The sequence below is a fragment of the Sphaerulina musiva genome (genome assembly GCF_000320565.1).
Source record: "Sphaerulina musiva SO2202 unplaced genomic scaffold SEPMUscaffold_3, whole genome shotgun sequence".
NCBI lineage: Eukaryota > Fungi > Ascomycota > Dothideomycetes > Mycosphaerellales > Mycosphaerellaceae > Sphaerulina > Sphaerulina musiva.
The window spans coordinates 1,466,415-1,493,459 of NW_016017385.1; the positions used below are offsets into that span (position 1 = coordinate 1,466,415).

General features: G+C 52.1%; 10 protein-coding genes across 10 annotated transcripts; 6 read left to right on the top strand and 4 right to left on the bottom strand.

The window, feature by feature from the left end:
* The first annotated feature begins 464 nt into the window (after window positions 1-464).
* On the top strand, window positions 465-2,180 carry SEPMUDRAFT_62844 (acyl-CoA dehydrogenase NM domain-like protein). Its single transcript, XM_016909613.1, has 2 exons — window positions 465-1,671; window positions 1,733-2,180. Exons 1-2 carry the CDS (start codon window positions 493-495, stop codon window positions 1,787-1,789), a joined length of 1,236 nt encoding a protein of 411 aa, XP_016762586.1. The 5' UTR covers window positions 465-492; the 3' UTR covers window positions 1,790-2,180.
* Window positions 2,181-2,908: 728 nt separating this feature from the next.
* Window positions 2,909-7,026, bottom strand: SEPMUDRAFT_148167 (uncharacterized protein). The gene is made up of 3 exons (XM_016904751.1): window positions 6,523-7,026; window positions 4,897-6,442; window positions 2,909-4,389 (listed from the first exon to the last, which is right to left on the bottom strand). Exons 1-3 carry the CDS (start codon window positions 6,548-6,550, stop codon window positions 3,108-3,110), a joined length of 2,856 nt encoding a protein of 951 aa, XP_016762587.1. The 5' UTR covers window positions 6,551-7,026; the 3' UTR covers window positions 2,909-3,107.
* Window positions 7,027-9,503: 2,477 nt separating this feature from the next.
* Window positions 9,504-12,062, top strand: SEPMUDRAFT_148169 (uncharacterized protein). The gene is made up of 2 exons (XM_016904752.1): window positions 9,504-9,779; window positions 9,913-12,062. The coding sequence occupies exons 1-2, from the start codon at window positions 9,558-9,560 to the stop codon at window positions 11,941-11,943; spliced, it is 2,253 nt and encodes a 750-aa protein (XP_016762588.1). The 5' UTR covers window positions 9,504-9,557; the 3' UTR covers window positions 11,944-12,062.
* Window positions 12,063-12,210: 148 nt separating this feature from the next.
* On the bottom strand, window positions 12,211-13,436 carry SEPMUDRAFT_148170 (ClpP/crotonase). Its single transcript, XM_016904753.1, has 2 exons — window positions 12,755-13,436; window positions 12,211-12,698 (listed from the first exon to the last, which is right to left on the bottom strand). The coding sequence occupies exons 1-2, from the start codon at window positions 13,312-13,314 to the stop codon at window positions 12,278-12,280; spliced, it is 981 nt and encodes a 326-aa protein (XP_016762589.1). The 5' UTR covers window positions 13,315-13,436; the 3' UTR covers window positions 12,211-12,277.
* A 473-nt stretch (window positions 13,437-13,909) lies between these two features.
* SEPMUDRAFT_148171 (amidohydrolase 2) lies at window positions 13,910-15,195 on the top strand. The gene has a single exon (XM_016904754.1). The coding sequence runs from the start codon at window positions 13,997-13,999 to the stop codon at window positions 14,969-14,971; it is 975 nt and encodes a 324-aa protein (XP_016762590.1). The 5' UTR covers window positions 13,910-13,996; the 3' UTR covers window positions 14,972-15,195.
* Window positions 15,196-16,913: 1,718 nt separating this feature from the next.
* Window positions 16,914-18,629, bottom strand: SEPMUDRAFT_148172 (uncharacterized protein). Its single transcript, XM_016904755.1, has 2 exons — window positions 17,827-18,629; window positions 16,914-17,773 (listed from the first exon to the last, which is right to left on the bottom strand). Exons 1-2 carry the CDS (start codon window positions 18,104-18,106, stop codon window positions 17,019-17,021), a joined length of 1,035 nt encoding a protein of 344 aa, XP_016762591.1. The 5' UTR covers window positions 18,107-18,629; the 3' UTR covers window positions 16,914-17,018.
* On the top strand, window positions 18,320-20,685 carry SEPMUDRAFT_132124 (uncharacterized protein; the record flags this gene model as incomplete). Its single annotated transcript, XM_016902474.1, has 5 exons — window positions 18,320-18,438; window positions 19,564-19,739; window positions 19,806-19,927; window positions 20,004-20,113; window positions 20,190-20,685. 5 exons carry the CDS (start codon window positions 18,320-18,322, stop codon window positions 20,443-20,445), a joined length of 783 nt encoding a protein of 260 aa, XP_016762592.1. The 3' UTR covers window positions 20,446-20,685.
* Window positions 20,686-21,678: 993 nt separating this feature from the next.
* SEPMUDRAFT_40844 (uncharacterized protein) lies at window positions 21,679-22,569 on the top strand (the record flags this gene model as incomplete). Its single annotated transcript, XM_016908803.1, has 2 exons — window positions 21,679-22,212; window positions 22,267-22,569. 2 exons carry the CDS (start codon window positions 21,679-21,681, stop codon window positions 22,567-22,569), a joined length of 837 nt encoding a protein of 278 aa, XP_016762593.1.
* Window positions 22,570-23,283: 714 nt separating this feature from the next.
* Window positions 23,284-25,324, bottom strand: SEPMUDRAFT_62859 (uncharacterized protein; the record flags this gene model as incomplete). Its single annotated transcript, XM_016909614.1, has 3 exons — window positions 23,284-23,797; window positions 23,909-24,626; window positions 24,714-25,324. 3 exons carry the CDS (start codon window positions 25,322-25,324, stop codon window positions 23,714-23,716), a joined length of 1,413 nt encoding a protein of 470 aa, XP_016762594.1. The 3' UTR covers window positions 23,284-23,713.
* Window positions 25,325-25,766: 442 nt separating this feature from the next.
* Window positions 25,767-26,753, top strand: SEPMUDRAFT_124631 (60S ribosomal protein L20; the record flags this gene model as incomplete). Its single annotated transcript, XM_016901927.1, has 4 exons — window positions 25,767-25,836; window positions 25,940-26,148; window positions 26,219-26,395; window positions 26,449-26,753. The coding sequence occupies 4 exons, from the start codon at window positions 25,767-25,769 to the stop codon at window positions 26,605-26,607; spliced, it is 615 nt and encodes a 204-aa protein (XP_016762595.1). The 3' UTR covers window positions 26,608-26,753.
* Window positions 26,754-27,045: the final 292 nt, after the last annotated feature.

Here is a 27,045-nt window from a genome sequence, read left to right on the forward strand (position 1 = left end):
GTTCGTCATTTGTTGTTTTGGTTCCAAGCTCAAAAGTTACCTAAGCACGAGTTCACGTGACCACTGCTCACGGACCCACTCCGCTCCTTCCTTGAATTGCATGCTCCAACTTCACGACACGAGTAAGTGCGGAGAAGAAGGTGCCGTCTCTAACTTCAAGTCTTATTCCCGAGGAACTCACAACGTTACCTCCTAATAAGGTATGCGATGTCGCTGTGTCTGCATAATGAAAGTACATTATAGAGGGCCAGAATTCTGTTCAATATTCGATTAAGTATTCACTCACCTCTATCATCTACACCGTCACTCAGGTACTACTACTACTACTTACCTACCTAAGGTACTACCTTACTACCTCCTCCCCTTCGTCTTACTGTCTCCTCTATACAGCAGATTGGCGAATTCCTGATGGCTCTGCGATTTGCCTCCCGTTCTGCTTCTCGTCCATCACGCACACTGCGCTTGTCAGCATGCACAGCACGACACTTCTCCATGACACCGCGAAGACGGCTGATGGAGACGTCTGGCTTCACCGAAGAGCAAATGACGGTCCGAGAGTCGATCTTCAAGGTGTGCTCACGCTTCACAGATGACTACTGGATGGAGCACGACTACAGTGGCGAATATCCAGGAGAACTGCACGCCGCATTGGCCAAAGATGGCTGGCTCGGCATTGCTCTACCGGAGAGTTTGGGTGGTGCTGGTTTGGGTATATCCGAGGCCACGATGATGATGCAGACTATATCAGAGTCCGGCGCCGGGATGGCGGGTGCCCAGTCTATACACGCCAACGTGTATGCCACGCAACCAGTCTCCAAGTTCGCAACGCCGGAACAACGGGATCGTTTCTTGAAGAAGATTGTCAGTGGCGAATGGAGAACCTGCTTCGGTGTGACAGAACCGAACACTGGACTCGACACGCTGAAACTCAAGACTCTGGCTACACCAGATGGCGACGGCTATCGGATCTCGGGCCAGAAGATCTGGATCACGAATGCGCAAATAGCACAAAAGATGGTCTTACTTGCTCGAACGACTGCCCTCGAAGATGTGAAGAAGCCGAGCGAAGGTCTCAGCATGCTCTACATCGACCTTGACAAGTCAGATCCAGGTTTGGAGATCAAGAGAATCAAGAAAATGGGTGGCCGAGCCGTAGACGCGAACCAGGTCTTCTTCGACAACTACTATGTGCCCAAGGATTCACTGATTGGAGAGGAGGGCAAGGGCTTCAAGATCATCCTCCATGGCATGAACGCTGAACGATGTCTGCTCGCTGGAGAAGCCCTTGGTCTCGGTTATGCGGCGCTGAAGAAAGCAACCGACTATGCTCGTGAGCGCGTGGTATTTGGCAGACCTATTGGCCAAAACCAGGCGATTCAGCATCCACTTGCTTCGGCCTTTATGCAACTCGAAGCTGCCAAGCTTGCAACCTATCACGCGGCGAGGCTGTACGATCGTAGCACACCTGAGCATCCGGACTATGATGAGAGTATCACGCAGCATCAAGTCGGCGTGGCCGCCAATTCTGCCAAGTATGTCGCCGCGGAAGCTGCTTACACTGCCTGTGAGAGAAGTGTGATGAGCATGGGTGGCATGGGCTATGCCGCTGAATATCATGTCGAGAGATATCTCCGAGAGTGCTTTGTGCCCAGGCTCGCTCCCGTCAGCCGGGTAAGTGCACCATCAGAGTAGCTTCCCACGTCATGGTAGTGTGAACTGATGTATAGTACAGGAGATGATCATGAACTTTATTAGCGAAAAGGCGCTTGGCCTACCTCGCAGCTATTGAATGACCTCAGACGTTGCCAGGAAGCGTAGTCACCAGGGAGCGTAGCCACGGACTCCAGCCTGGCTCGAATTGGGTTGATCACCAACTCCTTCTTGCGACTTGGACTTCCATCGCACTCTTGTATGGAGAGACTTTGCGGAAAGGGGGTATTCCACTTTCTTCGGCTCCCAATCACCCTTACTACCGAAATTGGGCGACCTCAAAGACTCAAGCTGCAACCAACACAGCTCGCTGCGCTGAAGAAGATCGCATCGACCACCATCCGAAGCTGGAGCAGCACTATCGTCTGTCTGTCTCTCTGTCTGGAACAGATTGCAAGCCCAAACTCGTCGACACACCCCGGAATGTTTCCACACTGCAAGCGGTCGTGAACTACAGTATCTATCCGTACTTATGAGGTAGTTCCCCTGTGGAATTCACTTGTCATCAGACATACATGCTGTACACCCCCGAGTCATCAGCTCAGAATGTGACTACATATCAGCATAGCTTAAAGTACAAACCAGGTTGGAAAGCCTTCATCTTCAATCTTCACAAGGAAAATATTACACTTCTGGCAGTAAATGTCATAACGAAGTCCAATCAGGAAACAAGTCATCAGCCGTGATTCACACGAATGTCTTCCGAAAGCTGATCGTAGGCGAGTCCCTCGTGCACTGCTGCTACCTATGCAGCTTGTCAAGCCAGCGATCTGATCATTTTGTGTCAGTCATGCCGTGAGCTTGTTCGACCACCTCTGTACCTTAGGATGTACCTATGCCAAGCATGGACTTGTCGTGTTCGATCGCAATGACTTGCATGACGGAGAATGTTCGTGTACTTTCCAAATTCCACCATACGTGTCGATCGATTGTAGAATACCTGAGCTTCCATACAGGTTACGAGATATTCGCGCGCCGGGCTTCTTTCTAGTACACATACCACTCGTACTCAGTCTTTAAGTCTTTGTTGCCAGACAATCAGAGAAAACGAGAGGCGTCGTAGTCAGTTGTTTCTGTATCCAGTTAGTAAACAAACTCTTGGACACTACGTCGCCTTGGGCTGTGCCATTGGTCCGTCGTTCCTAGCCAAAGGTTCCCCATGTAGATTGCCATCAGCACTAATGAGCTTGAAAAGGATGTGAGTGAGCACCATCGTATTCATATGGTATCGTTGACCACGATCCTGTCCTTGGGGGTATAAAACAAAGCACTAGCCCTAACATTTTCGAAAGACGGGCCGCAGAACTCAAGCCAAAAAACCCCAAAAAACTCCATGTGTCGCCAAATCATAGCTTCCGCTCACGATGCCGTAGCCTCGCACAGAGGCGCCTGAAGTTCTATACATCCGCCAAAGTACCAGATTCAGTCAATGCTCTGACTCTCTCGCGTATTTTGTCAAAGCTCTCCACAGCCTCGAGATGCTTATCACGTCCCAGTCCATACACCACCCGCGTCTGATTTTCGTCTCTGGCCGAACGCAAGTAGCTGGCAAATCCTTTCGTTCCATTGACGGTATCGCCACTCTGTACAAGCCACCCGCTCCCACTCTTGATGCGAGTTTCTGCTTCCTGTTCACAGCTCTCAAAATATTGGAGATACGCCTTGTTCCAACTATGAAAAGCAACCAGGTAATTGGCAAACTTCTGATAGTAAGCGTCCCAACTTGTCCTGGTGAGCTTCGTGGGGCCTTCTGGTGCCTTTGGTAGTGGCACGCTCTGCTGAAGATACGACACAGGGCGTGGCATCTGAGTTTGAAGCACAGATGATGCCTTTGAAGTAAAAGGTAGACTGGATGTCAGGTCACCCATACCCTTGAGTCCATCGTTACTTCGTGCAAATGGCTCCGTGTGTCGAAGGTCATCCAAATTGACGTTCAAGCTCGACTCGCCGGCCGACTTCCGCTCAGCTCGTCGTGCAGAACCTGAGGTATGTCGAAGTTGCTGTGGCTGTGAAGCTTGTTGCTGCCGCCACTCTGATGGTGGCACAGAGTACAAACGTGCTTCTTTTGCCAATGGCGTGCCTTCTTCAGCTGGCGCTGCCCTCTCAGCTGGGGGCGGCGTGTCGATATCCATGGCATCACCGTCATCAGGGAACGCAGAACTATTCATTGGGCGGCCAGTGCTGTCCACTCCAATCACAACATCGTCATCTATTACATGTGGCTGCTGCGCGGAGCCACTCGTGGGGCCTTTACCATTTGCCCTGGTTGCTCGGCTGCTCTTCCTGCTTGGAGCTTTGAAACCTGGCGGACCAGGCGGTGGGGGCGGCCAAGCAAAAGCGCCGCCATCGCTGAAAGTCTTCTGCCAAGCTTCGGGGCTGAATGGCGCGTTCGGGCCTGGTTGAGAGGTGTCACCCGTGGCAGGTTGGGGAGCCCGTGGCATTGGCGACGTTCCATTACTGGTTGATGTCGAGTCTGTGGTCGCAGTGCGCTGACTGCGTCGCGAAGATTGACGATGTGCGGGAGATGGCCTGCGTGCATCTCCATTTGCGAAATAGTCTCCAGATCCTTCGAATTTACCGTGGAACCCCCCTGGCGAGAATGTAGTATTGATCTCCTCCACACTTCGACTCTTGCCTTTCGTTTGCTTGAACGTCTCGGGGTCGATTGGGAATGAGAAACTGTGTGTGGGAATGACCTGGTCAGCAAGTTTTCTGTGTGATGCTGCAGATCCGACTGGAAACCGAGCGAGAATATCGATGAGACAGGTATCGAAATTTCGATCCCCAGTAAAGTGTCCGCTGCGAATGATGGCGACTGCTCTTTGGAACATGGCCATGTCAAGCTGGTTGAGCTGCTCAACATCCCCAGACCATCTCCCAAGCTCTGCTCGAAACGCTTGAAGCGCAAGGTCATCGCCAGATAGTTGATGATCTGACAAGTCTGAGACGCGACGCGCTCTCTTGGAGCGCATGTTGTTCAGCTTCGATGGGTTGCCGTCAGAAGCGACCTGTGTGCGGGACTGTTTGATTGCTGGTGACACTGAACTCGGAATTGCCCAATATGGGACACTGGCTTTGCTTGGCCTACCATCCTTTGCTATGCCAGTGCCGAATTGACTTGCAATCCAAGTGCCACGGCTGAATGAAGAACTATATGAAGAATGCTGAATGAAAGGGGCGTCGTACATGTTTTCGCTTTTCTTACGCTCTTGCTTGGTTGCCTGTTCGCCATCGGTATGCGCAGAACCGTCGTTGTCTGGCAGCGGATATTTATTCGTGGCTCCGTTTCTATTCGGGAAGAACCGACTAGGAGGTTTGGGCGTTTTGATATTTCTTCCAGCAGGACCACCTGGCTGCGCGGTGTTGGAAGATGTCCTACTCGGCGGACCTGAAGTGGGTCTCTGCTCTGGTACATCATCTACGTCGTCGTCGTCATCATCGTCGCCGTCGTCGTTGTCGTCAGAAGACTCCTCTGAAGTTGATGTTGATGTGGATGCGCTGCGCATTCGAGCAGCATTTTCGTTGGCATATGGAGGGTGAGTAGGGCTTCCACTGCTGGCCTGAGTGCGTCTTGTCGCAGGATCCACGCTACGCGCACGCGTTGAAGAAGAACTATTAGCACTCTCAGGGGATAATTTCGTGGTGTCGCGAACGCTGGCTGATCGTGCAAGGCCACTGGCATTGAAAGCCGTCTTCTCGCCGATATAAGATGAGTATGGAGTACTCGTACGGTTGGCCTCAGCATACGGCGCATCATCGTTGAACGCTCTACTTCGGGATGGTCGCTGAGTATCAGGCGAGGTTGGCGAATGAGGTGCAGACCCTGGCGGAGGCCCTGGCGGAGGAGGCGGGAATCCGTCACCTCCAAAGTCATCTGACTTGTGCCGATGCACGTAATGACTTGACTGTGGCGCGGGTCTCTCATCGGAGCCCGGGGCGTTGGGATCAAATCCCCCGGGACGCTTTGGTGTTGCAGGTGGCCGTCTGCGCTGTCCGTTACTATTCATGCCAGGCTGACCAGCGTTGCTGTTTTGGAACGACTGCCATGCAGACTGACGACTCGCTGCCTCTTCCGCGCTTGGTCCTGCAGTTGTACCATGTCTCATGCCAGCTCTTATTCTCTCTTCCAGGTTTGTATTCCTCCTAGATGCTTGCGGACGAGCTGATGTAGGAGCGGCGCCGGGGGTAGGTGGCTGCGGTGATCGAGGCGGTGCCTGCTGCCGCGGTGGTACTTCCGGAGGCTGAGGGCGATGCGCAGTACTGGGCTCTTTCATATTCTGCCACGCACGAAATTGCTGTGTCCGATCTGCTGCGGGATTCTTCTGCGGCGCAGCACCAGCGGGGCGAGGGAAGTTGGTGAACCTCTCAGCGCCGGTTGGCTGCGGTCCATGCGCTGTCTGTCCGCCGGGTCTTTGCCACGTCCCAGGCTGTGTGCGCCTTGGAGGCGGAGGGAAATCTGATCGTGCTGCATAAGGACTGCCGGTGGACCCGGGTGCGTTGTTTCTGGTAAAGGATGGATACAGTCCCACTTTCCGCCGATCTGCATCGTACTTTGCCTTCAATGTAGGATCACTCAGAATCTCGTTCGCTGCCTGGATGGCCTGGAAGCGCGGCACGCATTCCTCCTCCCTCCCAGCATTGCGATCGGGGTGGAACTGTAAGGCTAGTTTCCGGTAGGCCTTGCGAACATCGTCGACTGATGCAGTGATGGGAAGATCGAGGTCCTGATAGTCTGCAAACGAGGTCGAGTCAGCGCATCTCGACCGCAAGGCGAACAGGAAGGTGGCTGTGCCTGCGAGTGAGCTGACGAACAGTTATGCTTGAGGTCTGGCTTAACCATGTTTGTCGTGTAGGCCTCAGCTCTTCAAGACATGTAGTAAGGGTGCAGCAGTGCAAATGTTGGCAGGAACAAGCCGATAGCGGTGTTGATGATGGTCGGTATCACGGCGGACACATTGGCTCGCCTGTGAAGCTGGCCGTGTGGTGTTTGTGTTTGAAGCAGTGCTGAGGTGGTGTTAATGTTGTCGGTCGGCGAGAAGGCAGAACGGCGGTCGTTCTTGCGTGCTGCCGTTTCCTCTCTCTCTTTCTCTCTCGCTTGCTCGGCTGCTGGGCATGGGCGTGGGTGTGGGTATGGGTGTGGGCGTGTGAGGCAGCGTTGGCGACGGCGGGCAGAGAAGGTTGGTCGGTGCTAGATGGGAGTGGTTATTTCTCAGTGAGCCGGGCGCTCGACTCGGCGCGACGAGGTTCGCAGCTGTGGCGGATGGCGTTCTTTGACTGTCACCTTGCTCGCGCTGCACGGGATCATGTGCTGGAAAGTAGGTACTACTGGAGTGGTGGTACCTGTGTAGTTGTGTTGTGGAAGCACAGCTGTGAGCGCGATCAACTATGAACTGTGTGCAGCCGGAAGATTTCCGGTGACGTGGCGACCGATCTGTTCACAACATGCTGCCTAGAAGTTTAATATTCTGAGCTACATGTAAATAAACTGCACTCCAACACGGCCCGCTTTCATATGCACAGCTGTCAGAGCATAATAACTGCACTGCCTTTCATCATCACCATCATCAATGACCATCTGCCCCGGCGTCCCATGCCCATCATTCTATTAGCTTCCGTACCAATCGTAGGTAATCGCTGTCAATCAAATCAAATCAAATGGAAGAAAAGGCTTCGAAGACAGAACAAGCTGCCTGCTGGAAATCTGCTCGTGGCATTCTCGTCACGAGTCGGGATAGCATGCAAACCATGTATTGAAGCTCTTTGCGATGGTCGACTCGCTCTGCCATTGGGTGTTTGCCGCCGCAGTGGTGACGTAGATTGGGGTACTGTCTACAACTCCAGTACGGTAGGTATATGTTGTACTAGGTACATACAGGTACCTTATACATCAGCAGACAAGAACTCGACCATAGCTGAGCTGCTCGTTCACTACCTTATAACAGACGGGTTTTGCTTCAACTATCGTGTTCTCTCGCAGCTTGCTGGCGATTGCTTGCAAACACGCTCTCACTACCTCCTAGGTAGTTCTATTTTTCCGGACTGTGTCCCGGAATCTTGGGCCTCGCGTATGCAAGTAGAGGATTGGCGTACACGCGCCGCGTGCGTAACCATGCCTCTGTTCAGCCTCCTTCAGCATTGTACCTCCTAGGAGGTAAAACATTATAGCTACATATGGACCCCAAAATTGCAATATCTGCGCTTTCATCAGGGACGCCTTCCTCGCAGCCTTTCTTTTCAGATATCTACCTACCTTAAGTAAGGCAGCTTTGCTTGTCAACCCGGCCAGCTCGGTGGCTTCTCCTGCACTTACCCAGAGGTACACTACAAGGAGAAGACCCGAGGTGACTTCTAGGGCCAAATTAGTGATCCAGACGCCTTCTTGCCAGTCGGTTCCAGTGCAGTTTCTATAAGTAAGAACCGGGGCAAGCATCTCTCCACGTTAGCACAGCACTCGCAGACGTCCGCATGATTTGGACAGATGGAGCCGGTACAGCTTCTCAAACTGCCGTAGAAGTGTCGTACGATAGCGCCTGAAAAGCAGCACGATGGTCATTCGATACTGCTATAGTGTAAAATCTTGAGAACAGAAAGCCGCTACCGAAGCAGATGCAACTAATCTTGATGAAGCTATAAGCATAAGGGACCTTATTTACCTTGAGGTAGTAAATGAGTACAGGTAGAGGTAAGGTATGTCAAGGGAAGAGCTAAGCTTTCGGTTCTCTACCTGATACCGGTATTTTCAAAACTCTTGATTAAGATACCTCCTACCTCCTAGGTATATAGCATACGAACTATAGCGCTCCTCGACTGGTTCAAAGCGGATTTCAGCGCAACCGATGCGGAATAGATCAGAGCCATTACAGGAGTTAATGGTTGATGATGTTGTAGTAGCGTACCTGAACCAGTATGTACGCCATCACGTTACCTCCTAGTAAAGTCTCACTCACCGCGTATGGACAGCATGCTCTTTTCTCACCGAGGTCGAGCCTCGTGCGACGACAAGGCTTGCACACAGTCCCTCTCGGATGTCCCACGCGCCTTGTGTTTGATACCTGCTGACCCTTTGACTTGCGATTGTGATTGTTGGGGGGCTTCCACGCGACTAGCCGCATCAGTGCGCGTCCGGAGAATTTCAGGATCTATCCGGCCACCATCCTCCATACCAGTAAGTCGGCTGTGTAAGCAACGCGGATATAACTTACGAATCACAACCCGAAGCCATAGCCTCTGTTTCTCGCCGAGCTCTATAGACGACTAGGAGGTACGACGACAACATGGCTGTGAAAGGTCTACGCCACAAAGCAGTTTCGCCGACACGTGCTTACCTCTGACGTTGGTACATGAACTCAGCCACTATGTAGGTACCACCTCCATGTACTGGAAGCGCCCAATTTTGCATAGGCGCGCTCTGTTACAATGATACCAGGACTCCAGGAGCGGGTTTCGATTCTGGTATCAAAGAAATAGGCCGTTCCCGGAAGGTCTCTCCACGGCGTTTCTCAAGGAGAGCGGAACAACAACAGCAACAGGCCAACAGCAACAACAACAACCGCACCACGGCAACAACCTAGTCCAGGTCAGAGGTGCCGGCGACAGGAACAGGGTAGTCTGGGTAGACCGGTAGAGCGCGATCTTGGTGGTCTTGGCTGGTTTGGCTTTGACGATGGATCGCCGTAGTCCGTAGACGTGGGGTTGGCTCTCTCGCATCCAAGGAACGTCCCAGCCATCTGACACAGTAGTTCGCATAAGCAAAAAGTGCCCAAACACAACAAACAATCTGAGACCGCCCACTGCTCCGTCCGCACTCATCTCATTACCGTTAGCCACACACATACTATGAGGTTTCCATGCCCGCCTATCCCGAGGGTAGCGCCAGGATGCTGAGTAGTAGCTGTAGCGGAGAAGATGCGATCAACTCATTCCTCGACAGCTACGAGTCGCCGAGCATTCCTACGCGGCAGGTCGTCAACTGCTGTTGCGGCGCAACGACGTGTGCATATCTTCAACACACAGAGACGGCCTTGTCGGGACTGGAACGCGACCTGCGCAATGCTGCTCAGATTGGCAAGGTACGTACGCTCGTTCATCTGACTGTATTCCATCAATCGTGTGCTCTGTGGTCGCTTTCATGTAACGTTGGCGAGCGACAACGGGCGCGCGTGGACCATTATGATGGCGGCGTCGCTGACTTTTGCACTGCAGGCGCTGTTGATGCGACATGAGGCCTACATCCACGACTCCGAGAAAGAACGCAAGGCCATGGCCGCACACATCCAGTCGCTGGAAATCGAGAAGCAGGTGCTGGAAAGACGCAACGCTACCACTATAGAAGAGAACCGGACCTTGTTGAACCAGCTCGAGTCTCTCAACACCGCCGTCGCCGAGTCTGACACGCAGGTCACGAACCTGCAGGCCACCCTGCGCACTACTCAGGACGAACTGCACAAGTTGTCGTATCTACAGTCCCGCACGGAAAAGCTGGAGCAGCAGCTGGCCGACTTTGAACAAGAACAACTGTCATGGCAGTATGCCCTGGAAGAGAAAGCCGAGTCGGAGAAGTCCGCTCTGCGCCGATGGCAGGAAGCTCAACGCACACTTTCCGGTCTCCAGGAACAGATGGAGCGCATAGAGCAGGAAGCGAAGGAAGAGAAAGAGCGACACGTTGAAGTGCTTGGTCGCATGGAGCGGCAACGTCTCGTCGAGAAGGAACTGGACTCAGCTGCAGGCCGGCTCAAGGGTGCAGCGGCGACGAAGACCGGCAGTGGGACTGTCGTGTCCCATTTTGTGAAAGATATCCTACAGGACAACGCGAATCTGCAGATGGGCATTGTCGAGCTCCGCGACATGCTGCACAACTCCAACGAGGAAGTGGAGACGCTACGGAACCAGCTCTCGGTGCATCAGCCTGTGACTGTGGGAGCCGAAGTTTCTGAGACGACATCGCCGCTGATACGGCCACATCTCAAGGAAGAGATGCGAGCAGCTACATCGCAAGAGCTACATGTTCACCACCACTATCACGCCCCAAGCGTGCCCAAGACTCCTCTTGTCCGGAGGCCGAAGAAGAAGCGATATGGATCGCTGACACCAAACACAGGCACAAGCACGCCTCGGCACTCATTTTCTACCCCCTCTAATACCGCTGCGATACTCTCGCAGACTGCGGTGACCTTGCCAGGAAGCGGGTCTGGGCCTACGAACAGTAACCGATGGTCGTACCTGTCGGATCGATCCTTCGTGTCAGCTCAATCAATACAGAGCTTCTCTGGGCCAAGTTCGCCACAGTCGACCAACCGAACTTCATCAATGTTCGACAGAGTGTTCAGCGATGCCGGACAAGATTCTTCTCGGCCGACCACGCCTGATACGGAGGAACCGGGCTCACCAATGTTCGCGCCAATTGGAACGAAGCGCGTATCCTCTGCACCTCTGCATTTCCAGCGACCTTCGGTATCATCGCATCGCGGCCGGCCATCCCTTGATTCTATTCTCGACAAGAGTTGCGAGGACTTACGCGAGCTAGAGCCGCAATCTTCCTCGGAGGCAGCCATACCGGAGGAAGACGAACTTGACTGGGAGACCTCCGACACACCACCTGGAGAGTACCACCTCGAAGCTGCCTCGCCACTCTCCGAAGAGATCACTCTGGCTCTCGAGCGGCCTGGCAAGCTACGACGAGCTGCATCTCACGAGTCAATCTTGTCTTGCCGCGGAATGGATATTCACACTCTCAAGTCTCGTCCCTCGCAACTGCTTGGTTCTTATGGTGGCCGCTCGTACACTCCGCAAGCCGTCATAAGCGACGCTACTGCATACGCCGCCGTCTCTGCATCGATGTCCCGGCCGATGGATAGTAGTCATCGTATACTGAGCGGCATGGCGCCTGCTGCGCTTCAACGACAAGCACCGTCTAACAAGGGTGGACTCGGCAGTAAAGTTGGCGGTTGGATGTTTGGCAGATGGGGTGCATCTCCTATGCCCACAGTGACGGTCACCGATGCCGTCGCTCCGCCCAAGATGAGTCGCACTGCTAGTGCTGCCTCGGGCAGTACCAGCAAGTCTGCAAATGCAAACGATCCTGATGTAACGCCGAAGAAGCCCAAGCTCCGGCCCCCTGGTATCAATCAAATGGGCCCGATTCCAGGATTTGGACCGGAGATCAAGATTCAGCACCCGCCCATTTTGAAGAGTCTGGATACAAATGCATTGGAGAGTGTGCTAGGTGATATTTAACTAATTGAGGGGCAGAATGCCAAATGGAGCAATTTTGACGACTAATATTTATAAGCGATACCCAGACGACAGCATTTAGCCAAATAGATTTCGTATGTATGTGAGTGAGCACAAAAGGGCTCTCACGGTTGACTCAAGCAGTGCTCTGAAGGCCAAAAATAACGGCGAGACTGAAGTACGCGTAATGTACTCGTAGGGCTCTGCCTACCATTTACCATGATTGCATGATCAAACGCATGCTCTTGACCTCACCCATTTTTGACTCAGGCTTTGACAATATTGAATTATTATTCTAATCGAAGATAGAAAAGGTTGAAATACACGGGAGAGAAATCTACAGATTTGGCTTGAACTTGTATCCCTTCTGCACAGGTTTATTGCCAACTGCAATGGGCTCCCACCACGGCCACGCAGCGGGAGCATCGTTCTGCATCGTGCCTGTGAAGTTTGTCTGTCTCTTCTCCAAGAAGGCTTTCACGCCCTCCTTGTTGTCCTTTGAGGTAAACAGTTCGTACACGATTCTGCTATCCAACAAGTGTGTGGCTTCTGGACTGCCTGGGCCGCGGTACATCAACTCTTTAATCAAGTGTAGACTGACACCGGAACAGTTCTTAACGATCTCGTCGGCGAGTTCTAGGGCTCGGGGGAGGACTGCATCGGGCGTAGGAAGTGTTTCGGTGAAGAGGTCGGACAGCAGTGGATGTGAAGCGGGATAGATTGAGCCCGTTGTGCAAAGATGAAGCGCTTTGGAGGTGCTGTTGTTCAAGTCAGCTGTGTTGCAGCGCCCATGCAATGCAACTTCTGAACTGACCCAATCAGACGTGGCAGGAAGAAGCTGCTGGCCGCCTCCATAACAAGTCCTCTTCTCGCGAAAACGAATCCAATCTTCGCGTCCTTGTACGCGATTCGAATGTTCATGGGCAAGGTCATGGTCACACCTACACCTACCGCTGCACCATTGAGTGCAGCAATCGTAGGCTTTCGACATCGATTGATCGCCATGGTCACGCGTCCTCCGCCGTCTCTGTGATCTCTCACTGCCTCTTCTCCTCCAACAAACCCAGTATCCAAGTCTGCGCCAGCACAGAACATTTTGCCATGTCCAGTCTGGACAATACACTTGACACGATCATCGATATCGAACAGCGTGTATGCATGCTCCAGCTCTCGCATCATCGTGGGCGTGAAGGCATTGTACTTCTTCGGCCTGTACAGCGTAACAAGCTGAACCGGTGTGACCTCTGTGGACGACTCAGGCACATTGGTGACTTTGATTTCCGTGAAACCAATGTCCGCATAGCTTCGAGGGATGGGGATTTCGTGCAGTGAAGGAGATTCGAGGTATTGCGAGCCTTTGCCGGAGCCTGACATGTTTGACAATCGGTCGTGTGTTCTGTTTCGTAGTACAGCCTGAGAGGTGAGTGATATTAACAGTATGTGAGAGGACTTACAGTAGCAATGGACAATGGTGTCGTGAGGATCTGGCAATTCCGCTTACCACGGCAATTGCTGCATCTGGCAGGCATCAGAGCTGTTCAGCCTCCTCGAGTAGTCAGTGTCAAGAGGAGGATTGCCGAGGTGGCTGTCGTCGTGCTGCCAAGTGCCAAGTCGTAGCGTTTCACGTGATGTTCCAGTCGTTCGGGTCCTGGGAAGATCTCCTCATCCTCCTACCTCCGACCTCCGACCTCCGCACCTAAACTCCTACCTCCTACAAGGTGCAACCGTGCAGGTATGTACTCAGTATTCGGCCCATCAGTGCCGCACAGTTGGTACACCTATGTGTGCCAGGCGCTGTGCGTCATAGATCTGGTGGATGCACTGCAGCAGTGCTGCAGCAGTACACCGTAGGAGGTACATGCTGCTGTGTTCCCAGGTCGGTTCCGCTCGTTGCCGAGTGTGGTGTTGTTGTTCATTTACATTGTTTTTTCTCGACTGACAGGTACCTAAATATACGTGCTGTGTGTTCGTGCCATGAGGCATACCTAAGCAGCATCGCCTCTCCTTTCAAGACCTGAAGCAAGATCCCCCAATTGAGCAGTACTACTAAGAAGCCATGGCTCCTCCTCCGCTCATCGCTCTCGAGGAACATTTCCTCTCCACCGCCATTCTCGATGCTTACGATGATCAATACCGAGAACAATACAAAGCCATTCCCGGTGTGAAGGCCAAACTCGGCGATCTTGAAACCGTACGGCTGAGCGAGATGGACAAGGGGGGAATCCGGCTGCAAGTAGTCTCGCACGCATGCATACCAGGTGCCCCAAATCCTGAGCTCTGCAGAAAAGGCAACGATCAGCTTGCTGCTGCGATACGGAAGAATCCAGATCGACTGGCAGGTCTTGCTGTCCTGCCAATGGCCAGCCCCAAGGAGTCTGCGATTGAGCTCGAGCGATGTGTCAAGGAACTTGGATTTCCCGGCGCATTAATCGATAACCACGCCGATGGGAAATACTTCGATGGCGATGAGTACGACGTCATGTGGCAGAAGGCGGAAGAACTCGATGTGGCCGTCTATCTGCATCCGACGTGGCCTACCGAGGACATGATGCGATCATACACCGGGAATTTCACAACTGGTGCCACTATGAGCATGTCCGCTTCAGGGTGGGGATGGCACACCGAGACTGGTCTTCACGTTCTCCGATTGTATGCTGCCGGACTCTTTGACAAGTTTCCCAAACTGAAGATCATCATCGGCCATTTTGGTGAAATGCTACCTTTTATGCTGCATAGAGTGTCGAAGCTGAGCTCCAGATGGGGCGAGCAGCACAGGAAGTTTTTGCAGGTTTGGAAGGAGAACATATGGCTCACGACATCAGGCGTGTGGTCCCTGGATCCCTTGAAATGCATCCTGGGGAATACCAATATAGACCATATCTTGTTCAGCGTGGATTACCCTTTCGAAACGAACGAGAACGGGCTCAAGTGGATGGTGGAGCTCGAGCAAAGTGGTCTTGTGAGCCGAGAAGATCTGGAAAAGATCGCTTATAAGAACGCCGAGAAGCTGTTGAAGATACGGCTACCATGAGCGAATAACTGTGCCAACGAACAGCTTGATAGCAGTGGTATATCGCGGCGCTACTTAGAGAGCGGAATTAGTAGCAGTGAGATATTTAATATCGACAATTGGCTCAAGCACTCCGATTTCTTGGCACGATCCAAAACGCCTCCCAAGGCAGCAGCTCTCATAGCAGGTTGAATTCAGTTCTCGACTTCATTTTTGGCGGATCCGAGATACCTTCTTTCTCCGCGCTGGCCGTGACATATATCGCAAAATGGAAAATCCGTAGATGTAGGTCACCTGTAGGTAGGTACGTAGTTGTAAGAGGTAAGGAAAGATACCTGGTAAGGTGTCTCTCCCGCACAGACCACTTTATGTATCCTTGCCTCCCGCGAGATACATCCGAAATGGCCATCCGTACAGGTAAATATCAGGTTGTGCTGATTTTGCTTGGTCACGAACCCCCCAGAGGTGCAATCGATCTACAAGAATTCTGCATTAGCATTATCTCTGGGCAGTAGGTGTGCGGGAAGTAGTCTTCTTACTCGTTATGCCTGCAGGATTGGGGAGAGCAAGCGAGTTCGTGGCCAATGCCAGGAACACCAGAACCACATTGGCTTTCATTTTCGAGACTTGACTTGTGATCCAAGTGTCTGTGTAGTGTGGAGTTGTGTGTTGATAGAGCCGGAAATGGAGACGCAGCTCTTTCTCGACGCTTGACTTTGCGATTCGAGACTGTGTAGTGTGGCTCCAATGGTGTGGATACCTAGTGTTTTTATATGAGGTAGGTACGTATACCAGGTAGCTGGGCAGGTCCAGGTTCATAAACCATAGGCTTGACGAGCATAAGGTACAGTAGCATTGTCACCAGACACAGCCTGTTCGAAATTCCTCCTCTATCGTCGTTTTGACAATATGTGAACAAAGCTAGGTACGCTTGTGTGACGAACTTCGCGAACAACCTTGATCCTGTGAACACTAAGGTACCTCGTCTTCACATGTACACGTACAATACCTAGCTCGTATCAGTCGCCGCAAGGTATCGAGCTGGCCCAACACTGCAACGGTCGATATTGTCAAGGGGAGCTCACCCCTACCCAGCGATAACTGAGGCCTCTGCAGACCCGGCCCAATAATGCATGATTGTTGCGTGCTCAAACAGCTCTGACCATGGCTCGCATTCAATTCCAGACGTGGCGGAACCTCCAGAGAGCGAGGGAACATGAAGTTGCTGCTAAACATGTAAACATGGCGTCTCCCTCACACGATAGCACCGTGCGGAAGAGAAGAGCGCACTGTCCAAAAAAGAAAGGAAGCCACTAGAAGAGTGTCCTTGTAGCGAGCAGCATGGAGACATGTAGGTAAGGTACATGTAGATACACGTACCTGTAGATTTCGGAGCAACCACATGTACGTTGTACAATTGGGACATCATAGCCCGACTTGCGTAGGAGGTAAGTCGGAGGATCAATAAACCGTGCCCTGGCTCCGGCAGTAAGGCAGGTCAGCGTTCAAGATCGGCGTTTTAGTACAAAAAAAACTGATCGATCAATACCTACCTCCTACCCGGCCTGTTGAAGTCATGCCCGCTGAATGTTGTATACCTGGTACCTTAATGTATTCTCCCAGGCGGGCGGTTTTGTCCCAAACTGCCGGTTATCCTACCTACCGGGGTAGCTCTTACCTTTCCCTCACCAACAGACTACCTGGTACTCAATACACGTTGTCATTGTACTCACCGGTATGCTCTTCAACATCGGAACACAGACTGAGGCTTAGAGTTCCTCCTACATGTACCAGGTACTGTAGACGTCGGGCTAGACCCCATGCGCCACCATATCCACGGCCCACGGTCCACGGTCCACAAAAAAGAAAAAAAAAAAAAACCGCTGCTGCCCGCCCTACTAGGTACAGTATAGAGTATGCACGCATACATACACACACGCGGACTACCTGAATTCTACCTTTGCTACCTGTCTATATCGGCGAGATGGGTCGATGTTCTGTGCCACCAACGGGCAAGCCCGTAGGACATATGAAGGTCTCTTAAGGCGACAGTCTCTTGTCCGTCGTTTCATGTGTACTCACCTATCTCGCCCAAGCAATATTCCTTGCCCTCGAGGCCTGGTATCACTCCTGTGGGAACACTCAAGCCATCGCCATAGTCCACATATACAGTCTCATTCGTAATCCTGGGAACGCCTGGCGCTGGAGGCAGCTCTTTGATCGGTGCGACTCTGGATCTCCACGGAGGCTCGTGACTGTGCAGCAGATTGTCCTGCCGTTTTTTATAATTCCATTCGTGGATCTGGTCGAAGTTGATGCATTTTTTCTGCACAGTGAAGTCGCCTTGCGGTTCCGTCTGTCCCTCCACATAAGAGTATATGAACATTGCAGTGTCTGCATTGCACATCAGGTGTTGCCTCAATATATCCAGACAGTGTGTCAGATGCCATGTCCATACGAGATTGGGGCTGAAGCCGAAGCGAACACCCCAATAGACGTGGTAATGGTGGAGCAAGTTTCTCCGAAGGACGTCGAGGCAGTGAAGATGATGGAACACCTCGAGGGACGCCAGGTAACTGTCCTTCGGCCAGCCCCATTCTTCTGGCGCCTTGACAGCATAATCCGGATCCTTTCCTAGCCGAATCACTTCGTTTCGAGTGATGGGGAAGATCGCCGTGTCGGTCAAATTGACCCATGCATCGTGAACTTCTACACTTTGTGGCTGGCGATAGATATGATCTGGAGCATCTGCAGTAGCCAAGTGACCGGTGCGTATGGTGGCGATCTCATAGTGGATGTTATTGAATAGCCGATATAGAGGTGCTGCAATTTGTCAATCATCGTTCCATACAGTCTGAGATTTCGTCCATTCTTACAGAACTCGGTCGGCCGGAGACCAGGCATGCCTCGCGAAAGTAGGTACCAGATTGTGCATTGTATCGTAAGCGCTATAAGTAAAGCTGCTCCAGCAACGAGTATCAGGACTCCCGAAAAATTACATTTCATAGCTGGCTTGATTTGCCATTTTCTGCGGACTTCTCGCTCTCGTCCTTCTTTTAGAGCGTCTCCAATTTCCGGGTCATCCTCCGTGAGCAGAGAGTTCTGAGAAATGGCAGTGTATTGAGAGCGAGTCCATCGTGTCATCAGCCACCACATCTTGAACGTCTCGCAGCGCTATCGTAACGTGAATATGAGGCTTAGAGGTGTTGCAGGTGTAATCTCGGGGAAGTGCTGCTGCGTCGTCCAGTGGCAGTAGCATGCCGATATCAAGCTCGAATACCGACTCCCGTCGGCAGCACCGTAGACTGCTATCAACAGATACCATGTATACTTCACTACGTCTGAACATCGACGTCGTCCAGCAACTCGATGGCGGTGACACCCCTCGCCATTCTCAGCTCATGGTATCCCCAGCTCCTGCAGCGTAACATCGAGAAGTCGCGCGATGCTGGAAAGCGTCTCGATCGACGAAGCCTGGCGTACAGGCTGTAGGTTGTAGGATTATGCACGAGGCAACTCAAGTGCCAATTCGCCTTATCTGGAACTCCTCGTCAACGCCATGTGGAGTGGTCTCAATCAACGAGGCGGTGGGCGCATGTCCAGGGCGAATGATTTGAAGCGAAGTAACGGGAAGTAACGACGGGGCAGTCTGCTCCTTCTACGAGGAGATGGAGGGCTTCAACTCAAAGGCAGGTCCGGAAAGGTAGGAGGGAGGTAGGCAGGAGGAGGGAGGAGGTCAGGTAGCAGAAGACCACTGCAAGGAGGAGAGAAAGATGTTGGCGGCAATACTACATCCTGATTCGTCTGATCAATGCAGTTTTCCGTCAGGGCTTGCAGTTCGCGCAACAGGCAACTTTGTTTCCCGTTTTAAGCTTTTTCGTTCGGGCAAGAACACTCCGTTAAGCGCGATGAAGAATTCGGGACAGAAATGGACGGGAAGTGCAGTTGTGCGTGCAATGCCGTGCATACGGTACGAGGTAGTGCTGCCAATATAGCCTATAGGCACGCGGTGGTGAGAACAAACGAGTGACAACATTCACTCACTGGGTTCAGAAAATATGTCCCCTGTCTACATTACCTACCTGGTAGGTTTACCACGGGCGTATCACCCTCATCGATGCTGCTCGTGGAAGCTGCAATGCTGAAGAGCTACAGCAGGGTCAAGAGAGCAAGGCATTCACCTCAATATCTCAGGTCTCTTATTGGTGTGGTCGTCTGGCGGCGATGCCGTGATCTCATCCGTTTCGAATCTCTGCATGCTGCTGTGCTCTTTTCCATGACCTTTGACGGGAACTGTAGCAAAGAAGCCTATCATCGCGGCCGAGAAATATCGCTGAAGACAGTCCGAACCGGCCAAAAACATGCTCCCGGGTTGTCCTATACCAGAGGAAGAAGACAAGCAGCCCTTCATAGCAGAGGGAGACGACGAGCCTCCGCGACGAGATGGCCCTTTTCGTACTACATCTTACGCTATTGGAGTAGGGGTCATCATCGCTACGATTCTACTGACATACAAAGTTGGCTATTACCATGGCAGCCAGCAAGCAGGAGGTCCTCGCCTTCCCACACACGGTAAATATATGAGCCTTCTCTCTGCTATGACATGGCCGTAGATCAAAAAAAGACGCTGAGGACTCTACCATAATAGATATCACCAAGGCTGCTTTCCGCCCCATTTTGAAGCACTTTGATATGAACAATGCTGGTCTGGTGAGTCTGCCAGAGAACATACCATTTGTGGGGCCACCACGTCCGGAGCATGAAACGGCCTGGGAGGATCTCCTTAGCGGTAATATTACCTACCACGCCTTTTTTACTGCTAGATTCCGGGTGTTAAGTCAACGACCGTATATAGGATTCAATGTCCGGATATCTCAGAAAGAAGTGGCAGGTGCGCCGTTCGAGTCGTACGAGCTGAGAGACGGCTCGGGGGATCTTTGGGCAACACCATACGTATTCCACAACCTCCACTGTCTGGTAAGCCTTAGCCTTCACATATTTTGTCATAAACACAGGCCATAGGACAGCCAACGCTTATTCTTCCCACTGGTAGAAACTGTTCCGTGAACTATGGTACCCAGAACGATACCCTTTATCATGGGAATTAGCCAAGCCCAAGCCTGATGGCAATATCAGCGATCACCATGAGCACTGCCTCGAAGCGTAAGTAGTGCATGCGCCGCAGTCTATCGCTCGCTGTATCTAACTAAGCGACCGCTCACTCACTCTTGTTTTGTAGCATCCGACAGGCGATTATGTGCCAGGGCGATCTGACACTATTGGGATGGCAATGGCACGAACAAGTGGGCAATGCACCCAATCCGGTCCGGCAGCTGCACGGTTATCCACACCTGTGTGTGGACTGGCGCAAAATCCAGACCTGGGCATCAGACCGGAAGCTGGATGTATGGAATGTTACGGTGATGGGGCCCGGGGTCGTCGCAGATGGTGCAACAAGACTACAAAAGACGACGATGCAGCAAGCAGCCTCTTAAGCAGGTTGCAGGATCTTTGTCGAAGATCTTCCAATATACGGCTGTTCAAGCGAGTCCGTGCTTGCTCGATGCAAGTTGGGAGAGACGCCGCAGAGATCTTGTTTGTCGCGTTCCGGTATTGGGTAAGCAGGTACTGTCCTCTTTGATGCGAAAGGGTGTCTTTCATGGATGAGTAAGTGGACGTCTCGCACCGCTGACACACATAGTCGTATTCAACCTGGAATCAGATACCAATTGCTGAAAACCCGCGCGAAGAGAGATGGGATATGAAGGAAGCGCATCAGAGAGATGGAGTGCGATGATGAGGTACATGTAGTACCTAATCCAAGTTATTATTACCGGTACCCTATGATTCTCGCAACGACATATGCCACCAAGCATGCCACGGGATATTTCGGTTGATCGGTTCCTGCCTTAGCGTTGCGGCTGCATGCAGCCGACCTTCTAAACACCACAAGGTATTCTTGGCATTTGCTGTATAAATTCTACACGACTGCTTGCTGCCCAAACCTGCCGGCACACTGTTCGCATCTCTTCTGCCCGTCAGCTTCGTCTACTCTCGATACGACACACACACACACCCAAGCAACTTCAATTGGTACCTGGTGGTGGGAAGCAGCGGGATTTTGTCTGACGAGACGGGCGTGCAGCGTTGCTTAAACTTGCTTTCACTTTTCAGGAGAAGCGGATCGCCAGGGTTCGGCATCCCTTTGCCTGTGAAACATAGTTCTACATCTCCACCCACCAAAGCCACGATCCCCTCACTTCCCATAGGCTCCCAAACCGATAAGGAGGCCGCCCTTGACTCGAAACAGCAACCTGGAACTGTGTCCCGTGATTTCGTGGCAATATCGGGTTTCTGCCAGCCAGTCAGAAAGAGTCTCCTCCTGCACGCAATCGACGCGAGCCATTCACGTCGACTCGTGACTCTGCCGCGCATGTCGCTTGAGTTCACGCCTGTTGCCTCGTATATGCTAGGGTAATGGGCCTGTATTACTCTCAACGGAGGCTTGATGAGTCCGCGCGGATAGTGTTGCCTAAGCAGCGCCGGGCGCAAGATGCATAAGTACTCCCATGCTCCTCCACCTGGTCACTGCCATTCTGGCTGTCTCACCCTGTTCTACGCTAGTATTCGCATACACTTCCGCCCTTTCATTGCCAGTGAACATGTTCTCTATCAGCAAAAGAGACAAGTCCTACAGAGACAGCTTCTCCCATCGAGCGGGAAAATCGATGAGTAGCAAGAGGCAGAAGTCTTTCAAGGAGTATAGCACATCAAAGCGAATCAGCACCATACAACCGATTGTGCAACAGCAACATCAATCTTCGACTCATTCATCTCCAACCAGGACAGCCAGCTCACCCACATCACCGTACGCAGTGTCGACACATCGTGGAGTCCAAAGGCTGACGCTTTCTAGTAACCTCAACTCCGCGATTGTCACAATAGCGATCGGTCCAGAGCAGCGACTGTTCGCTGCTCACGAAGACATCCTCTGCAAATCGCCAGTCTTCGCTCAACAGATCCGCAAGCAATTCTTCGAGTCAGACGTCAGTGGAAAACGTATCGATATCCCGAACGAAATGCCGGAGGTTTTCTCAGCACTGCTAGAGTACTTGTACAAGGGTGACTACACGCCGAAGCTCGAGTACGATAAGAGTCATCAAACGTGGTTTCTCGACAATGGCGATGCAGCAAGAGGCATGCCAGAGAGCACTGTGTGTACATCCAACAACCATGTCCTTCTCAAAGACACAGTTATCTACGTACGTGCTCCCGGTCATGGATGGATGGCGGGTACACACTAACTGATCTCATAGTGCTCAGCCTATCGCTACGGACTCCCAGACCTCCAACGCCTCGCACTCAAGAAGCAAGGTCTTCAAGCTGGGATCCAGTGCTCCACCATCCTCTCATCGGCTCGCTATGCATACGCCAACACCCCGGCCTCCGATTCCAAGCTACGAGCACACTATCTCGCCCTCATCATCAGAAGCCGAAACACTTTCAAGCGCAGCGGAACCATGCAGATGGAAATGGAAGCTGGAGGCTCGCCCCTCTTCTTCGACCTCTTCGTCGCGATGGGTAAGCCTTATACACCACACTCTTTACCATCATCCTAGCTATCGATAGGAAAACTGACGTTACCAGTCAATCATCTCGACGACATCGCCTCTTCCACTCGCTCTCCGCATACCTAAATCTGCTGCGCACCACCGCTTTCTTCAGCGCCTGACGATCTCATCATCCTCAAGCTGATATCACCTGACTCACGAGGACCGAACAAAACACGACTCCCAACTGTATCGCGTCTTCTTCTTATCATCATCATCCCGCATTCCTGGCTGCCCGCTCGATCGCAGCATCTCGTATCTCATAATACTTACTACCTATTGATACCCCTTTTGTATATTATCATGAAAAAGAAATCTGGAGCAGAGATTTCAATTACTTCTAGCGTGGCGTACGCATATTGCAATAAGTGTGGTGTCGAGAAGCAGAAAACAAGACAAAGGCACAAGCACCCCCCAAAACGACGAAAACCACTGTTGTACTTTTATCATTGTTCTGATTACGATGGCGTTTGGAGGAGTGGAATCAAGAATGCTAAGCTGTGCATGGAGGAGATCAGGATGTCATAATACCTATTTGTTACGCGCGTGGCATTGGAAATGAATGCCAATGCTGAATTCAGCATGCCGCTGATTGGAGTGGAAGGACGTAAACAGCAAACAAGAGTATGTCAAAGAAAAATGTAGGAAATTATCAGAATGAGAATTCATGTCCTTGATGGCATGCAACGATTTTTTTCAATATTTCGTCGCTATCACGGAGGGCGTCTCTTGCTTTTGACCTTCTTGCTAGCAGTCTTGAGTGAGACACATTCCCGCAATACATGTATGCCGACATGGCCATATCATTATTACCTCAGTGAGCGATGCCGTCGCCGTGAATTTCAGGATTTTCAGGCACGCGAGCATGTTCTGCGACCCTTGCCAGTGATCACCAAAGTATACCAGGGGCGACCCAAGTCCAGCTTCAGTAGCGCAGTCGTGACTCATGCGGGAACTGCTAGCGCGGGCGATGTAATGTTGGTACGTGCTGGATGATTCACGGCGAGGACCCCGATCTATGGACCAGACCGTATGCTATGCATAACGCATGTTGCATTCCTTCCAGCGAGGTGGCGACACTTGATGCGGATCGCAAGGCTGGCATCCCGGCTTCTCAATGATAGCACTGGTTGGCAACTGTATTAGGCAGTGGTCATACTCCTGTGCCTGGGAAGGCACCATTCTTGCCCAGCACGACAATACGTCGTTCTCTTGCGATATAGCCTTTCATTAGGTTCTGCAATGCATGTTAGCTAGGGCTGTTCTGCTGCGTCCCATAGCCCAGGAAGGGAGATGGGCGCAGGCGCCGAAAGTAGCCAGAAGAGCAAGGACCAATACACGGACATACCTTGTATATGGCGTTCGCAATCAAGCACTCGACCTCGTCGTAGTCAAATCCTTGGTCGCCATTGGTCACCTCTGCGCCCGCCATTTGCAGTGCAGCTGCAAATTCGTCCAAGGGCACTCTCGACCTCCGCAATGGTGGTGCCGTCTCGCCCTCCTTCGGTGGCTCATAACCACCGGCTAAAAAGACTTTCCGGAATATGTTGCGCAGTATGACATCGCGCCCACGCTCGAGAGTGAGATAGATGCGGCGCTTCACAAATTCTTCCTCGCCATTCTCGAGGGCCGTGTTGAATGCTGCCAAGTCCCCCTTTCGCATAGCTTCGGCAAGAGGTTGAAATAATCTCGCGAGCCCCGGATATTGTGACAGCAGTGCCGCAGAAGGCAGCTTACTGGAAGTCAGTAGCTTTGTCGGTATAAGATATGTCAGGATTAGCTGTATATTCTTTGTTGCTTTGACATGACACAATTGATATGCCTCTTCCAGACAGTCCTGGGCAGCGCTGTAGTCTTCGTCGACGAAGTGAATGACTCCGCGGTAATAGTTGAAAGCGACTTGGTGACTTTTGGGAAACTGGGAAAGAGGCGGCATGTCGGCTTGAGACTGCAGCGACTTCAGAATGTTCTTCGACAAGGATATATGGTTGAGTTTGAAGTGAGTTTTGAACAGCGCAGAGGCGATGTAATAGAGCGCCCACTTGCGTGAGTCCTCAACAGGATTGCTATACTTACCATGAGTCTTTGCTACGACGGCAAACAGCAGTGGCGTTTCTTTGACAGTGAAGTTTGCACGGACGGGAGAGACTTACCGGTCGCCAATGCACAATCCAAAGATTCGATTGATCTGGCGTGCAGCGTCTTCGAGTTTCTCGTTGGCGCTATCCGGGTCATAGGCGTCCTCTTCTGTGATGCCGCCGAAAGTCATGCCGCTCTCTCGCTGGCTGGCGGACTTTTCGTCGGCCTTGATAGCAAATACCCGCAAGTACTTCACACCCACATACAGACAAGGAATGGTCCAGGCCTGCAACGCCTGGTTCGTGTAGCCCTGGTATATGGTGTTGACGACCTTTTTCCATTCATCGTACACCTGAGCCCATTCTGCTTCGTTGGTTCTGCCAACGTTCTGCAGCTCCTCTGCGGCAAGAAGGCTGCCCACGAATTTGTGATAGCAAGTGAGAATGTCAGTCCAGGTACTGGTCTCCTTTTTATCAAGGTGAAGCGCAGGGTTGTATTGCAGTTTGTAGCGAATGTCGGTCTGCGCATTCGATGCACTGATGCCATTGCGGAAGTGGTACAGTCGTCCTTGGTCATGCTTAGGTGCTTCGGGTGAGATGCAACCAGCCAAGAGGTAGCCATTTGGACCGGACGGATCCTCGTGGGCGATTGCAAAGTCTTCGAACAGCGTGTCGATGTTGACCATCACGGCGGCTGTTCTCTGCTGCTGTTGTTTGCTGTTGTGTTTCTGTTTGCTTTTCTTTGTCTACTGACTCGCATGTGCAGTGTGTGGATGTACATGTAGGTAAGTTGGTAGATGTGACCAGGAATGTCCGGGTTGTTCTAAGGTAAGGTAGGTGCCAAGATCGGCGGCTGTTTCCGAGCGGGAACTGAGGTGCCCACACTTTTGCGATTTGCGAAAACCTCAGTTCGTCCGTCTTTGTTCAGGTTCACGACGACAATCACTAACCCCGGCAGGAACAGCAACAGTAAGTGCTGGCGTAACAGGCCACCGTGTGCCATGATGTGCTAACATTGTGCAGATGGGTAAGCACTCTTCGACCTCCGCCTCGACTGCGATTGCGCAACGAGCCTCGCCGACTGGATGAAAAGAGACGGGATTGTGCAAAGACCGGAGCAGAATTGCAATGCGCTTGATTGCGCATAGGGCCAGGTACTGTATTCTCTGCACGAGCGAACAGCATTCGTTGCAGCAGAGTCAGTGTCAAAGTGGACTGCACGAGCTGAGATGGTCGAGACGCATTGGATACCACTTCTACCTATTCTGCTGTCAGACAGCGCTGATATTGTTCTCCAACAGTTCAGTCTGCAAGCACCGGCTACAAGGGCCTGGTCGAGTACCAGGTCATTGGCCGTCATCTCCCAAGTGACGCCAACCCAACCCCAAAGCTCTACCGCATGCGTATCTTTGCACCAAACGATGTCGTCGCCAAGTCTCGTTTCTGGTACTTCCTCGCCAAGCTGCGCAAGATCAAGAAGGCCAACGGTGAGATCGTCAGCTTGAACAAGGTGCGTATAGGGAGCAGAGGAACAAGATGGGCAGTGATGTGGAGGATAGCTATTGATACCTGGCGAACAGATCCACGAGAAGCACCCTCTCAAGGTCAAGAACTTTGGTATCTGGATTCGATACGACTCGCGTTCCGGTACCCACAACATGTACAAGGAGTACCGCGAGATGTCCCGCACAGACGCCGTGAAGGCGCTCTACCAGGACATGGCTTCCCGCCACCGTGCTCGCTTCAGGACCATCCACGTACGTTCCAGCTGCAAGCTGCACTCCCGAGCGCATACTGACACTTCACACAGATCCTCAAGGTCGTTGAGGTTGAGAAGACCGACGACCTTCGCCGCCCATACATCAAGCAACTCACCACCAAGAACCTCAAATTCCCTCTGCCTCACCGTGCAGCACCAAAGTCCGGCAAGAAGGTCTTTGCCGCAACCCGTCCAAACACCTTCTACTAGACGTTTCGTGGACATTGTGCATTTGCTGGGATGGATCACGACTGCTTTGGTTGGCAGTCCTTGGCGTTGCTACGGAGGATTACGCTAGCGTATGATCAAAATGAGGCTCACTGCCAAATGCACAGACATTGATGACTTTCTTCCTGTCAGACTCTTCTCTTGTGCGACGTGCTCCCGTTTTGACAAGTTTTCCACTGGTTCACTGTTGAGCATGATTGGTTTATCGACCTGGCTTCATTCCTCAGCCCAAGCAAGTAACAGCACATCTCTGGAAAACTCTCACTGATGCACACAGATGGACCTGACCTTGCTGCCTTTGGACTCAGGAGAAGAGGCGCGCCACTAACTCAATCTGGAGGACATATGCACATGCAACCCGGCCAACCTGTGTAGCAGAACAACATGTACACGAAATTCACAAACAAGAAGGGCACGTGA